The sequence below is a fragment of the Phaethon lepturus genome, unplaced genomic scaffold, assembly GCF_000687285.1.
Source record: "Phaethon lepturus isolate BGI_N335 unplaced genomic scaffold, ASM68728v1 scaffold3864, whole genome shotgun sequence".
Classification (NCBI taxonomy): domain Eukaryota; kingdom Metazoa; phylum Chordata; class Aves; order Phaethontiformes; family Phaethontidae; genus Phaethon; species Phaethon lepturus.
Genome location: NW_010533796.1, coordinates 1 through 16651, shown reverse-complemented (window position 1 = coordinate 16651; position 16651 = coordinate 1). Strand labels below are relative to the sequence as shown.

At 39.6% G+C, this 16651-nt stretch overlaps 1 protein-coding gene across 1 annotated transcript in view; it reads left to right on the top strand.

Moving 5' to 3' along the window:
* Positions 1 to 15282, top strand: part of SLC15A5 (solute carrier family 15, member 5) — a gene marked incomplete at its 3' end in the record, with an annotated part of 32798 nt that extends 17516 nt beyond the window's left edge. The window contains exons 7-9 of the mRNA XM_010285303.1: positions 2664 to 2852; positions 7157 to 7288; positions 15174 to 15282. Of these exons, the coding sequence (XP_010283605.1) occupies positions 2664 to 2852; positions 7157 to 7288; positions 15174 to 15282 (430 nt within the window). The remainder of the gene's footprint in view (positions 1 to 2663; positions 2853 to 7156; positions 7289 to 15173) is intronic.
* Between the last annotated feature and the right edge of the window lie 1369 nt (positions 15283 to 16651).

Genomic DNA, 16651 nt, shown 5'->3' with positions numbered 1-16651 from the left:
GTATGTGGTAGACTTAGAGGTTTTTCCAGTTTAATAGTTGCTTGTTTGTGTTGGGTTTTTTTTTTAATATTTTATGCTTCTTGATTTAGTCAGTAGTATAGAAGATTCAGCAGAGGCCTGAAGGTGTGTGTCTGCTGGATAGTTGTCCATCACCTACAGGCAAAAGGCTCTAGCAGAAGTACCTCAGTCATAGAAGTTCTTGCCCGATTATACTGAAATGTCTTATTAGTCTTGGGTATACTCCATCCAAGAGTGATGTGGAGAATGCTCTCTGTACAGTACACAAAAGCAAGCCTCCAGTCCAATGTCTATTTGAGGTGATTTGGGGGTTGGTGATGACCATTTCTCCCTAAAAGATGCTCTAGTTTGAACAAGTATTAATTCCAGGAAAGCTTTTTGATCTGTTTTACTCAGGATATGAGATCAGGAATCACAAAGGTCCAATACAACCTTCGTCTCTAGGTAATACAAGCAACCTTGTCCTACAATCAGCCCCAAATGTTCCTATAACAGCCTGTTCTATAAAACTGAAGCCTCAGATGGTAATTCCAAACTCTGTGTTTTAGAGGACTGAAGGAAGAAGAGGTAGGAAGAAAACCAGGTCCCCAAGGCTCTCAGTTTCTTCCTCTGCCACATAATGTCTTAAAAGAAATGTTACAATTGTTGGACATTCAGAGGTTACTTTTTTCTGAAATGTTTTGGCTTTTAGTAAAGAAAATGCTTAAAATACAGCACTGTGTAGTAATATTGAACTGCTTGAGGTTTCTTTAGTATTAACATAATTTTTCACTAGAACTCTTGCTTTGGTAGATTACAAGAAGCTCCTTGAGGGCTTTTATACCTGGCCTTGATAAGGTGCATTGGCTAGAAAATGCTGTTGAATTCCCTCCCAACATCAATTTTCAAGCAATAATTCATTGATGTTCTTATTAAGCACTAGAGGGGCCTTAACAGCAAAACAGCTTCCAAGCCTTAGGTTAGGTGGTGGGGAGGGTATTTAAAGTTGTGAAAATGCAGGAAAACTGTGCTGGTGGAAAGGTGTGAGAGTTTGCTACTGAGAGAAGAAAAACAGATGCGTGCAAAACCGTAACAAAGCTAAGGCCACTTAGTTTTCTGCCTCTTCTGCCCTGACACCCAAAAGAGACAAACTTTATAAGCATAATACAGAACAAAAGCCTTTGACTGTCAACATAAAATCTAATAAGTGTAACGATTTCCAGTCATGAGGTGAGATGAGTCTTTATAAGACAAGTGGAAAAATATAGTCTAGGTATTTGAGCCAAAGCTGTGAAAAGAAACCAAATTCTTACACTTTTACTTCCATTATAGCTTAGAAATGCTGGGGAATCACAAACACAAAATCAATGGGAGCTCAAAACATCAGAAGTATAAGTGTTTCAAGTTCAAGAGACTTACTTGAATACTTTGCTTTCTTTGTGTTTTTCTGTTCTGAGAGGCTACAACTATTTCATACATTCAACATCAAGAAATATAAAATAATACATTTAGATAGCATCCTTTATGCCATGTGTGGTGAAGTGTGAGGTGTTTAAAATAAAAACTTCTAATAAACTCAGATTTATCTTGCATTATGAGGCTTGTTTTTCTGTTCTGAGAGGCTACAACTATTTCATACATTCAACATCAAGAAATATTTAGATAGCATCCTTTATGCCATGTGTGGTGAAGTGTGAGGTGTTTAAAATAAAAACTTCTAATAAACTCAGATTTATCTTGCATTATGAGGCTAAATATATAGGAGTTTTTTCCTGCCCTGTGTGCTTGTGCAATACTTGCACTTGTGCCTTACCACATGAGGCAGGCAGTAAGACTCCATGTGTTGCATGTGCAGTAATATATTGAAATGTATTGAGAATCCATTGTATTATGGATCATGCAGTGATACTTCTTCAGGACAGCTGAAGAAGGCAGGAGGCAACTGTAGTCCAACAGTTTGTGTAAACATTTCAAAAGCTGGAGATCATCTCTTTAGTCATGCAGCTCATCTCATCCTAAAATGTTAAACAGTCCAACAAACTTTCAAAAGTAGTTCAAGGAAACTATAGTGGAGGGAAAGGGGAAAATGTAGGAATGCTTGATCTCCTGAGGTGTGATATGCACTGCTGATCTTTTTCGCTTCTACCACGGCCTGCAGCCTTAGAAATCCAGTACTTCAACTGCCTGCGCTACTTATTTTTGTACAGCAAACAAATGGGTAAAGCATACAGTGTATGTGTATATTTCAGAATCTTATTACTGCTTGAATAGGAGAATTTGGCCTTGTTTGGTAGTCTTGTTCCTACCCAGTCTCTTGTGATATCTGGAAGGGCTTCTGCCTTTTCTTTCTCTCCTCCTTTCTTACCTCTCCCAGTCTTCCAAAGAAGTTCTTCTTTGTGACTTTGCTCTTCAGAAGTGTTTTTGCCCTCTCTTTCATTCTGCATCCCTAAATTCTTTCTGTGCTGAGCTGGTGTCCCTTTGCTATAAAGAGTTAGGCTTGTGGTGTAGCGAGTACTCGTTATTCATGTTTATGTGTCCAGAGAAGATGGGGCGGGGGGGTAGGGGAGGGAGCCTCTTTTGCATCTCCTAGGACTACATTTTATTCTAAATACAGGATGATCCTGTAACTACAATCTTGGTGAATGCTCTCTGTGTTCTTTACCCAGTTGTAGGTCAGTTATCTGCTGCGCTTTCTGTGATGGTTGCTGGCTTCTCTGAAATACACCGAAAGCATTTCCCTCAGGTGGAGCAGACTCTTTCCGAGGAGGTTCTCCTGGTCTCCTCCATGCCTTGCTTCCACTTAGCTCCTCAGTACATCCTACTTGGAGTGGCTGAAGCCTTAGTAACTCCCTCCTGTAAGTAAAATCTCACAGGCTAAAGCAAGAGTGTCCTGATTCACAAAGAATGATACCAGCTTCCTAAAAATAATTACTGTCATCTGATATTTTATCCCTGGCTCTCTTCCATGGGCTTAATGAGCAGATCTGTGCTTTACCTGCTTCAGAGTAGCATAATTTATCTTGCTGGCTGTAACTCAGAGTGATCAATGACATTGTTCCAGATTAACTGGAAGGTAACACAGCCTGGTCAGGTCCTTGGGGTGCGTAATCCACCATTCGGTGGGGAGGTGATCAGGGCGGTGGGACTCTGGGCTCAGATGCATGACTGGTCTTGAAGCTGAACCTGCTTCAGGTGGGGGCTGGACCAGTTGAGCTCCCGAGGTCCCTTCTCACCTGAACGCTTCTGTGATGATTTTCTTGAGATGGAACAAGTATGCACATGACAGTTGAGCTGTGGTTACGATCTATAAGCACTTTTTAGGCCACAGTCAAAGCAAGGTGAAGCAATTTAGCTTAACCCTTTTCATTTGTGGACCAAGGTGACAGAATTATTACATGGTTTTCACTGTCACAGAGCATATACAGGCAGGCAACACAAATCAACTGGCAGGGTAACTTGGAGAATATAGTAGGCAGGTGTAAAATTTTTTGTTTGTGCTCCAGTTGGGAGTCATGTGAACATGCCTGCACAGAGCATCATGCTTTAGCTTGTGGCATGGAGCCAGAGATAAACACTCCTGTTTTGCAGAGCACAGGCAGAGCTTAGCTCATGCCTGCCATCCATAAATTATGTAGACCTGCTCTTGATTGTGAGTCTGAACCTTCTCTCCCTTCCATAATTTACCTTTCCACATCTACACTGACATTCCTGAGGCTTATCTTCTTCTGAGGAGCACACAGAGTGCTTACCAGTGTTTTACCTTGTAGAGCTTAAAAAAATGTTAGTATTACAAAAATAATCTAATCAACATTCACTTAGACACAGGTAAAGTAATTGACTAGCTGATTTCTGCAGGCATTTAATTCTACAGGTTGAGTATCTACTGTTCCAGTAAAACCCCAGAAATCTTCATATTTTTATTTAAGAGCAGGAAAATAACTTCAGTGTTTCAGCTTCATTCTTACACTATAAGACTACTGGAGCTGTGGGTCATGGTCTGTCACTAAAAAGGTAATTTTCCCTAGTTTTAAATACTTAGCACTTTCATAATGCCTCTTCATCTGATAGCTCTCAAGTACTTAACTGAGACAGGTTTCTAGGCAGGTAATGTGGTTTCTAGGTTACAGGCTAAATGTAACTGAAAACTGTGACCTTCTCTGTTTAGCTTAACAAAAAAAAGGTTAGGAGGTGGCTTGCTTACAGTCTTCTCATGCAGAAGCTTGAGAAGAGTATTACTGGTAGAATAAGGCTTTTTAATCTAGCACAGTGAAACACAACACAAGCCCAGTGACTGGAAGATGACATTAGCCTTTAGAAAAGAAATAAAGCTCTGTCTTGGGATTTTTTTTTTAAATCTTTTTAAAGGATTGTGATTAGAATTCCTGAGGAAGAAAAGTGGTCTTCTCCATTTAAATAAAGATTAAGCATCTTGCTAAGAGCTGCTGTTAGAGGTGTGATTCGATAACCCAGGCAAATGGGACTTCTCAATTTGAGACTTGTGTGTAGAAAACTAAAGGTAGGTACCTAAAATAGTGCTGTAGTCGATGTAGATGCAGGCCACCACTCGCTTGCCCACACACAGGTGTCTGGCACCATTTGTCACAAAGTACTTAGGCTGTGCACACAGGGCAAGCAGGCTCTTCACGGTACCCGCGTGGCCTCCAGCGGCTGCTGGAGAAGAGCATGGTTTTTCCCCAGGCCTTGCACCTTATCGGGCAGCCCCATGGGGATGGCGAAGGTGAACTAGAGCATTTCAGGCAGCACTGGGCATCTGTATTCAGGTTACTGAACTGAACTCTAGATTTCTACTTCAATTTGAACTGAACTGCTGTTCAGGAACCATTCAGTGGATCTCCATGGATGGTAATGACAGCCTAGACACTTAAATAATTGTTTCACCTTTCCTGACATTTTAGTGCCTTTGTTATGCAGAAGGTCAAATTCAATTATCATAATAATTTACTTGGCATGAAAGTACATGATCCAAGTTGAAGACAGAAATATTCACACTTGTAATCAGAGGCAAGAGAGGAGATACCTCATTTCTGAAGTGCTTGGTTAGAGGAGTTAGATTTGGCATATTGAACTCTTTATCTACATTTGTGCCCTGATACTTATAGTTGTGTTTATACAATATGTTTCATTAGCTTGTTGATAGGAGTTTTACATAATCATCTGCTTCATGTGGCATGAGCATCTTTTAGAATAATATCAGTATTTACCGTTTCCCTCGCACTGAGTCTTTAAAAAACAAAACGATGATAAAATAATTGTTCTCTACAATGTTAGAATGTAAGACCTCACAAGCCTCTGACAGCTCAAATTTGTAACCCTAGCTTGGTTTAAACTAGGAAATTACCCTTTTAAAGCCCAATGATTTAAAAGAAAAAAAACCCAAACACACACCAAAAAACCCACAAAAAAAAAAAAAACCCACACCAAAAAAAAAACACAAACCCACAAACCCAACAAAATGAAACAAAAAAAACCCACAACAAAAAAACAGCAAACCAAACCAACTCCATCCTGTGGGACAGTACTAGCAGGCATTTGCCCCCACAGCGGATGAGATTGCTGGTGATGGGAAGCCAGCCTGCTGGCCACAGCAGCTGTGTTACACTGCCAGTGTCCAGGCTGTAACTGCTTTGCCCTACAAAGGGTTAGCAGATTTGCAGCGTTTGCTGAAGTGCTACAAGAATTTCATCTGCCCATCAACAAATCTCAAAGCACTTAGAAATGGGAAGCCTTGTAACAAACAGCTCTGTTAGTTAAAGGATATACTGGGGATCATTTCACCCACCGATGAAATGCAATAGTCTCCAGGGTGAAATGCAGCAGCTGCTTAATAGTTCACAGCAGCACCGTGGGAGAAGCGAGGAACAGAGTATGCAATGGAAGCAGCAGGGGTAATTTAGGTAAGTAGGATGCAATTACCCAAGCTGAATTTGGCCAAGATGCGTATTTTGCACCCTTGCTTTTAGAAGGGAGGAATAACCAAAAACTTTTTAGGCTCTTAGGGATTCAAATTAGCTAGGACACTGACTGTATGATGTTTCAGACTGTACTGTTGCATCTACAGATGGTGTCCTGGGCTCACCTGCTTTCTCCTGCCCTCAGGCTTTTGATTCCTATTGTGAATGAGGAAAACACACTGCCCATGGTGGTTTTTTTCTTTTCTTTAATATGTTTCCAAAGCTCTCATTTGGACATCCAAATTAAAAAGCCTGGAAGATGGTGATTACAAAGTTTCATTTGTATTCAGAGATGCTTCAGGCAACTCAGCATCCAAATAGGATCCTCTGCTGACAAGTTTCTCAAGCTGGAGGTCATTCAAACTCAACTAAGCAGGTTTGGGAGACACTGGGGCTTGGAGGAAAGTCTAGATGAGTGCTAGAGGCATGAAATTAGGAAACAAGAGGCTTTGATAATCAGGGAAAGTTACTCAAAAAGAACAGTTATCATAAAGACTTATGGTAACCTAGTTTAGCCAAATTACAACTGGTGGGATTATTTATAGTCATCCATGCTACAATGGCATGCTACAGCTCCCCCTCGCCACCAAAGCTGTTGCTGCTTCTGATTTAGTAATCTGGCAAGAAAGTGAAGAACAAGGTCTTAAAACTTAGCTGGTGACTCTGGGGGTTGCTCTGTGGGGAAGAGGAGCATTGTCCAGCCTTAAGTTAAAGCAAGGTATCTGTCCAAGTTAAGGTAGAGCTCTGGATTCTGGAGGTATTTATTAGTCACCATGTTGTATTGGCTCTGGCATAGGAGGTCCCACTGTCCTGCAGTTAAATATCACATCTGCTGTCTTCGCGCTTGCTGACTGTGGTTGTGTTTCTCTTGTCTTGCTATGCCTGAGGTTTTAAAAGGTGAAAGCAACTGTCTGGGTGAAAGATCTTTATGTACTTGTGCGATATTGATAGTTGTATGTGGGATGGCTTGTTATGGAGATTTATTTAAACAGTTTATATAATCCTTTGTTAATAGGGTACATACTAACACATCTGATTGCTTTCTGCAGCAAGTACATTTTCTGTGTAAGACACAGAAAGTCCCTGTTAGAGACATTTTGGGTTTTTTTGTCTTATCTATCTTCTACCATAATTTACTTTTTCTTTTTTCTTTTTTAACCTGTAACTGTATCTGCTTCCTTTCTAAGGTTCCTTACTTTCATTTCGGCTTGTGCCAGAAAGAATTAGAGGGATATCCATGCATTTTTTAACTCTCTTTAATGGAGCTGGCTGCTTTATGGGAGCTTTTTTTGTTCAGACAGCCCACGCAGGCACTCAAGGTAAGAATATGCTCATGACTGGTGTTCCTGAGCAGTTTTCTAATACTATTGATTTGGAGAATTAGGCAGCAGAATTAAAGGGGATGCCAAAGTTTCATTGATTTGCTCTCACAATTAAGATGGAATTAAGATAGGAAATAGCCTTCCAGCTGTATTCATCCAATTTTAATGAGTCATCTTAGTTTTGATAGGTGGAGTAATTAGACAACGGCATCTTGCAGGAAGCCCTCACCTCCAATCTCTATACTTCCATTCTGGAAGACAAGAAAATAAATTGTCTAGGAAGCACCTTTTTATCTTCATGAAGAAGTACGTTCATGTTAGCCACGCTTGCGTGGAAGCCTCTGGCCATGAGAGCAAGATTAGTGCCTCAAAGAATGGAGAACATGCCTTTCTTTCTGTTCCACAGTGTCATCGGGGGAAGGAGGTTGGGTTGAGTGTTTCAAAGCTTTCTAGGGAATTTGTTTCCCTAGACCCACTACTTCTGTCTTGCCTGCTTCACACCTCTCCCTTTGCCCAGCTACTGGAAGAACCAGATTCTGTGACAATATGGTCTCACTGTGGTTTTATCCTTTTGCAGTTGAATACTGCAGTTCCCAGAGAGCTTACTGTTTCAGAAGGGTTTATTTCAGATTCAGCCTTTTGAGGAGTATTTAGTGTGAGCCCTGAAGTGGAGATTTTTCTGAGTTGCTGACTTTCAAGATAGGCCAAGAGTTTCTTAACACCTTTTTTTGCCTTTGCTGATGAATCTTTGTTCAATACAGAAAAGACTTGTTTCATAAGTAAATTTAAAAAGTAAAACATTTGAGATTTTGAACTGAAGGACAGGGATCCCTCTGTTCACACACCTGAAATAGTTCTACTTGCTGAAGCAGTACTTACAAAGATGTGTTCCACTGATGAGCTTCTTTGTTACTGTGTTACAGAGAACTGTTGTCTTATAGAGCACAACTTCTGGCCCTAATGCATGATACCATTGCAATTACCATGGCTGCAGAATTTTGTAACTGCTGTTGGCTAAGTTTTGGGTTCTTCTCTTTCCCACATAAAGAACCATGTAACTTGAAAATAAGGGGAAATGGGTTTTCTTGAAAGTATGACAAGAAATTTTAATGCCTACTTGCAAGAGCTGAACAAATGACTGGTTCTTTGACATGCAGTGCTGTTTTTAAGTTAACAATTCAACTAAAATTTTATTATGAGGTCTAAAAGCAACACCTAGAGATGAGTAAAAACAGGAATGCTTACCCAAATGAATCGGGCAAAGAACAGTTAAGTATTTCCATGAATTTCCCTCAGTGGAATAGATTTTTTTTTTCATTGTGTAATATGGGTTCAATGAAATTAGCACTTCTGAAGGACTGTGGTACTGACTTTTTTTTCTTCCCCTGCCCCCAAAATATGGAAATTGTTAATTTTGATAAGGTTGAAATATTTTGTTTTAGTGAAATTGACATTTTACTGCAATTAGACTTTGGGGATAATTGAATATTTATAAAATAATTAAGCATAATGTCAGCATCAAAACATTTTGACTATGTTATGCCACTATATATGTAATTTATTCCTTTATAGAATATTTTTATACAAAGCAATAGAGGAAATTTTTGCATTTGGTTTGCAATTCAGTAGATTTTTTTCTAATGGTGTATCAAAATGATTTATTCTTTTTCTGTAAGTCTGTATGAAAACATTTAATTGATTCAAAAAAAGAAAATGTTCATTTCTTGCCAGAAATTCTGTTTTATTAGAGCCTTCAAATTCTTATCCTGGCTGGGACCAAAAAGCCTGAACTCTCCAAATTCTCCAGAGACTGCAGTTGCCATGTTCTAACCCTTTTTGCTCAAGATTTTTGAGCAAACTGAAAAAGTTCCCTGGCTAAAATACTCCTCATTTTTATAAAGTTGGGTGGCAAACTTCTCTACTTGGCTTTGAAAAAAAAAAAAAAGGTATAACTTAGGTCTTTATTTAACTTTGTCAGACCCACCATTCCTGTAGATGGAATTGACTGCACCATTATCCTGAGCAAAAGTTACTCTTAAATTTCCAAGGGATTCAGTGACAGTCTGTATTCAGATTAAGGTGTTGTAATGGGACTGAATAAGCCCCTAAATAGGGGAAGTCCTCTGTGAAACTTGAAAAGCTTTAGAGAAAATTTAATGGAAAACTGTTTAATGTTTGCTCTGTTGCTCTAGTTAAAAGTGTTAGAGATTACTTTCCCGATTTGTATGTAAACAACATATTATTGGGCTCTCACATTTTATTTCTAAAACTAAGTGGAATCTCACTGGGTTGCTCTTTCCCAGTGTTCCCTGCTTGAATGAGATTAATTATTCCAAGTTACCACAATTCATGCAATTCACAGCTTGTAAATAATGGAGATACTTCTGTATCTTTATTTGTGATATAACGCTTCAGACCGAAGACTTAAGAGTATTCCTCTACTCATCCCAGATAGACTTTTGTCCTCCTGACACGTAAATCAAAGTAGGCTTGGGATCAAACTTCTGGAGCTGGATATAGACTATAACAAAACCTAAGAGGCATTTAGGCTTGGTTTTGTTTTTTTCCTAGTTTGATAGGAAATGTTATATACAAAATTCTCTTGTTCCATCTGGATTTTTTCTAAACTCTTCCATTGTGCTTCTTATAGTGTTTGGTGCTTGTGATCAAAAGCTTCAGATAAGCAAAATAATATTTTTTTTTCACTTATAAAATCTAATGGTTACCTATTGAACCTTCTAAAGATGGCAGTGCTTCAGAGAATAAAATTGTGACCTCTCTTAATTCAAATGACACAAATTAAGCTCTCATTACTCACATTCGGTATTTTTTTAGCTCTGTTTAAAGAGCTTGTAAAACATTCAGTATCTGGACAATTTATGGAACTGGGGGTAAAGCAAACCAACTGGAACTTTTTTTTTTTCCTAAAAACCTGAAGTAATTCATTTATATTGGAAGACCAAAGGTCTTTCTCTTTTTCTGAAGGAAGATGCTAGTATTTATGCAATGGTTTTCTAAGATTTAACAAGGTTCATTGTGTGACTCTTGGGCTATGGGTGCTGTTGTCTTGTCCCATGATTCTTGTTTCACTCAAACCTGAGCCAAGATTATTTCTGGTTCTGCCATATCTAAGCAATGAGATCATGTTTGCTATGAAGCAATTCAGGATACAGTGAAGTAGATCCTCCAATGTGTATTTTGAAGTGCTGAAGCGCAGAGGGTGTTGACAAAATTTAAACATTTTTTATATCCTATTTCATGTCACTAGTTTAGAATTTTATTTGGGTTTTTATTGGCAAAGTTGATCAGATATCAGTCACAGTCAAAGCTGCATTAATCATTTTTAACGCATCTATGGAGGATGGTGTGAATATGATAAAATAAGACTTTTTTTAAAAAATCTGACGAGTGCAAACAGATGACGGGTGACAGTGATATTTTCAGTACAAGCTGGGAAACTGCTTTCTTTTGGATCTCTTACCTCTCATAACATTTTAACGGAAGAAGATGCAAGACAAAACCTGTCCTCCTATGCCAATCATTTCAGAATACATTTCTCTAAAAATATTAATGTAAATATGTAGGGGAAAAAAAAGGTCAGAGGAAGGAAACTGCCCCAGACACAATTTTCCTGTTGTATTAGAGAACCAGGTTTTTTTTGTGGGCTTTTTTCCGCCCCCCCCTCAGTTTTGGAGCCTTGTGTGATTCAAAATACGAAAGATGAAAAAACTAAAGGGTATTTCTTGCAGTCCAGATGGTGGTGTCCACTGGTGCCTACTTAGCTAATAAGGATTAGAAGCAGACTGAGACTTTAATTTGGATATGATTAAACACTAAGTATATGCCCACTAACTTGAAATAATGGAAGATGATACAATCCTTTTCTAAGATATCAATTACTATAATCACAGTCTAGGTTGCAGGATAGCTGTAAAAATGCAGGAATCGTACAGACTAGACTAACTTCTGGCATGTGGCTGTTTTGCTTCGTCTTCTGTGTTTTCCCAGTACTAAAATATGATGGTGTTGTTCATCGAACAAACTGAATGTCTTCCTATGCAACTTTAGGCTTTGTAAGTCCAAGGGTGCCATCATAGTAACAGATACCTTGTGTGTACTAGTATACGTCAAAGGTTGGCTCACAGCCCTCTCCACATCTTTCATGGCTAGTATTGCCAGCAGTTTGTCACTCTGTCATCCACCAGAAGCAGCACAGGGAAGTGGTTTTTGTCAATATCCTAATCCCTCCTTCACCGACTTTTCTGCCTGTGTTGGTAGGATTGGGTGTTTTATCTTGCTGTTGTATAATATTCCCTGTTCTTGTACTACCTGAGCATTTTTGATGAAAAATCGATAGGACTGCAAAATGTCAGTGAAAGTTTACCAGACACTTTATTTCAACTATGTATGGTATAGCAGGCTTGAGGAAGTGACTCTGCCTACACTTAATCTTCTCATTTGTTCTAAATTTGCCATGAAATACATAACTGATTCACCTCCAACCAATAAGAAAAGGCTCTTTAAAATATATGCGGTTAAGGAAACTTCTGATTCTCTGTGGTGATTCATGCTACAAAGTATTTCCATTGTTGGAATAAAAATGGAAATCGGGAGCTTGATGTAGAAAGTTAATTCCCGGTGAGCAATTATCTATGTGACAAACCAACCTTGTAATTGGCACTTCTGTTGGCAATCTCCATAGAAAAGTAAAGGATCGACAGAACGCAAAGGCAGTGTCTTTTGGGGGAACGTGAATTGTTAGCATATTGGATGCTGATTGAAGGATGAGAAAGTGCTGAGCTCTTCAAACGCAGGAGTGCCCAGGACGTCTTACTCCAGCAAAACCCAACAAACTGTTCAAATAAGTTCATGATGTTCATGGCTGAGAGAAAAATCCTGAAAGTATGACCCCCAAACCCAGTCAGTAGAAGAGCTGGAGTCTGAAGATGGCTTGTGGAAGGTTTTAGTGGGGTAAGGGGTGAGAGTGTCTAAATGGAGTTTTGCTGCCTGAAACACATGGCTGACGTTTTAGTACCGACGGTTCTTCTCCCAAGGTTTCCTGCCAGCAGAGGATTCTCTGTGCAGTGAATGTAAGTAGAAGAAAATGTAGTTCAGGTCTATCCCCTCTTCCATGAAAAACCAACTTCCATGGAAAAAGAAAAAAAAGTAGTAGTAAATATTTTTTGCTGAAAGTAGGAAGTGGTTAAATTAGTCTTTGCTGTACCCACTGATGAAAATGCATATTGACAGTAGGATGAGTCTGGATACCTTCAGGACTGCTGCCACCTGTTTCTCTGTAGAGGAAGGCACCCCTGACAAACCTTGTTGCCCCTCACTGAAAGGAAAAGACCCTGCTCCTACCTCTTGGTTTGGATAGAGGAGTAAACTAGAGAGCAAGCTATGGGAGCTGGAGTCCTACCATGCCCAATCTAATTTTGGCCCTGCCTATGCTGTTGCTCATTTGCAATACAGGATTTTCCAAAGTCTTTGTGTCATTATCCTGGCCTCACTCTTTAAACGCTGGCGATTACTGAAGGAAGCAGAGAGGAGACAGAGCGAGGATCTTTGACCTGGACCAAGGAGGAGTCTGGTGGTGTAGTGGGGGTAGAACCCAATCTCCTGCTTGCCAGGCTGTTCTCCCACCTTGATAAAACCAGACATTCCCACTTTCAGTGCTTCAGTATGGTGCCTTTGCTAGTGTTAAGACAGTTTCGAACGTCCATTTTACTCTATTCTCTTCAAAGCTGCTAAATGCCTCTTTTTTTCTTTTTTTTTTTTAATCACTCAGTGCTGTTTTTAAGTACGTATTTTCTGTTCAGGTTCCACTGTAATCACCATTCCATTAGGAAGCTCCTGCTGCTCCTATAGTTAGCCTAGCTGATGTAAATAACCTAGCAGACAGCGCGAACTCTGCTTTGACAAGCTGTAGCGCCAAACCCCACGCGTGCTTTCTCTTTCATCAGATACCCGCGCGCTCTCCGTGATTTCTATTGGCCACTGGGGGATGCGAGGTGAAAAACTACCTGATTGTGAATTATGACAGTAAAAGTTTATAAGCTGCTAAACTGAAGTTATAGCACCTAGGAGCTCAGTCAACTGGCAATGTTAAATGATTCGTTTTAAAACTTGCTCTGAGATAATGCTACAAAAGGAACTGCGCACGCAGAGGTGAGGTGCTGCTGCTCGGTGACAGGCAGAAAGGTAACATGGCACGGAGCAAACTGCGGAGGAATTGGGAAAAACTGCTGCACTGATGGCAGTTGTTCCCCGTTAATCCCAGGAGAGCTAAAGGTAACTGCTTTGAAAAGCAATGTGTTTACAACTCTAAGACGTGAAGGAAAGAGAAAAATGTAAATATATGTGTGGGTGGGTGGGGTGTAATCCTTTGACTGCTGGCTCTCCTGGGCTGTGGAACTGGTTTTCCTCTCTAATTAGAAAACTTTGACAAACTAAGAATGGCATTGGGTGGCTAAAGATGGCACTAGCGATCAAAAGATCAGTTAAAGCTCTCAGGTTTGTACACTACAACTATGATAAAAGCTATTTTTCCTTCTCTCCCTTCTAGCTAGTTGAAGTGGTGAATAGCTACTCTATGTAGATGGGTGGGATTTGATACCAGACTTCGAGAGAGCAAAAAAAAATGTGACTTGGGCATGTTGATGCTGATGTTTTAGTTCAGATCGGGAATGTGGCTTTCATCTAAATCTCCTGATCATCTCTGATCTGATCTGATCCTGGAGCGTGAAAAAAAATGCATTCCTTTTGGATGGAAGTAAAGAAAAAAAAAAAACGCTTATGCCTGATGTGTTCCAGCTGTTACTGGGAACCAGTCTGATGTGAACCGCCCTGAGCGGCGCATAGTGTGGGCATCACGTTCTCAGCACCAGCTGTTTCACACTGTGTATTTGCTCTTATTGCACTTCACTACTTGCAAATGAAGACAGTCTCTCTTTCTTCAAAGATAATAAACACCATGTATTCCCAAATAATGTAAAAGGTTGTTACAGCACTGTAGAGCTCTCTCTGATGTTCTGTGTTTCCTACCATTTCTTTTCACCTTGGTTTTATGTTTTTGCTGTAATTTATTACGGTACTTCAAATACTGATTGTCTTCAAAATGCAGACTGACTGGGGCTTACTTTCTTTTTAAGCATCTTGATTTCTGTAGTTATCATTTATCACCTGAGCTTGTTTGCAGACTGGTTGTGACGGACAGCATCAAAAGCAATACATCTGTAGGGTAAAGCACACAAGAATACAGGCAGGGAAGATTCTGGTGTATATAGGTGGCAGTGTCCTCTGCGGGACGGAGTTTAAGCTCCCAAAATGTCCCAGACACTATTGCCAAAAGCCTTGGCAGAAAAAGGTCTGAGTTGTGCAAATAAATGCTGTGTGCAAGACTAGGATGTGCTGCAGACTCACAGCTAAAGGCAGCTCTGAAGAAAGGTAAAGTAAAATGTCAGGTAGTATCTTGGTAATGGAGATTATGCTAAATGAGAGATGTGAATAAGGATTTCTACAGGCCACCTTAATTCCAGTTTTCCCTAAAATGTTCACACTTAACATTCCTTTAGCTGTGTGCACAGGATAATATAGAGGGAAGATGGCCTGACCATTACAGTAGTAGCTGTGCGAAGTTCTGTTTACCAGTGCACTTCAGATTTGTTAGGAAAGTTCTTTAGTTTCTCTAGATCTCTATTGCCTGTCTGCAAAGCAGGAGCAAAGGTACGCTGTAGACTCAAAAAACATAGATGCTGTGAGAATGAAGTCTGTATAAATAGCTACAGGGGGAGTTCAAAGCACCTGCTGTGATTGTGTCTTACACAAAGTTATCTCATCCTGCAAGGTAAACTAATTCTGCTTCAAATGTCTTCTTTGCCAGGCAACTGGTTTCCACACTTGCTGCATGAAGGTAAATTGGAGAGATTCTTCTTCTTCTTGGCTTCTTTAATGATGGTGAACACCCTGGGGTTCTGGACCATTGCGCACAGGTATGCGTGGGGAAATGAAAGCTTGATGTTTCATTTGTAGATAAGGTTAGAAATTCTTGCAAAACCTGTAAGCTACCGTGTAATAAAGAATTGGTAGTGATAGATCATATGTTATTGTTCAGGGTTCAGACTTCAGTATTTTTCATCTGCCTTGAGGAGATAAATTTCACAGTAAAAATTATGTGGTAAGGTGGGAAAAAAACCACCACACCAAACCTGATGTAATTAGCCTTAAATGTTTAAGGGGTCTTATTAATATAAAAATTCCTTGACGAACGAAGAGCAGAAGATGTAAATATGTTGTCATGGAGTTTAGATCACAGCACCAAGATATCTCGGTCATGGAACTGACCTCCACTGTACTTGGCTTTTTACCAATATGTAGAAAAGGTTGCTGTTGTCTCAATGAGCTTACATCTTTAGTATAGGACAGTAGGCAGAAGGATTGCAAGAAAAAAGTAAACAGCTACTGGTTGATGATGTATGCAGTGGTTTCAACAGAATAACCCTAAAATATTTTCTGATACTTTACCGGGCAGTGAGATAAATGCACTTTCTGCTCGAGTCAATGGAATTGCTCAACAGCCCCCACACAGGAAGCAACTTTATGCCACCTGTAGAGCCTAGGTTTAATGCCTGTATATTGCCTGTAAAATGCAAGGAACTCACAGTTACAATCCCCTTTTACATCCAGGGTGGTCTGAGAGTTGGTCTGCCTCCTGTATTCTGGAATATTTAATCACAGTTAACTTCCTGTTGTCGATGTTATAATTAATACTTCTAGTCAAGAATAGGGAGGGAAGCAACCTGTGTCACCACGAGGGGGAAGGGGCACGTGCAAGTGTCATTCTCTCTTCAACATTGGGCTGCAGTTCTGTGGAAATCCTTCCAAAACCTTGGTGAAGTTGTGATTTGATAATGGCAATAATAGAAAATTTCCACGGGCAGTGTACCTCTAGAATTCTTGAGGAAAAAATACTGCTTTTTCTAGGCTACATATAGCCCTAACTTTGCAGCACCAAAGATTACCATAGCATCTTGTCAATCATTTCCACGGAACATGAGACACAAGCATCCATTTATTCCTGTGGCTAGTTCTTGATTTTCTTCTTTTTACATGTGACATCACTCATGATTAGAAATCCTTCTCCTACATGTACTTTGTCTTCCTTTTATAAAATGGGGTTTTATTCTTCTGTAAAATAAAATTTTCATTTGTGACATTTACTGCTGAAAACTAAAAGGTTTTGGTTGTCAAAAAGTGGCCATAAAATTGGGTTGAACTCAACAAATAATTTTGCCACAAATTAACATATTTTAATGATGAAATTTGTTGACATCCAGCCTTCCTAAAAAAAAAAAAAAAAAA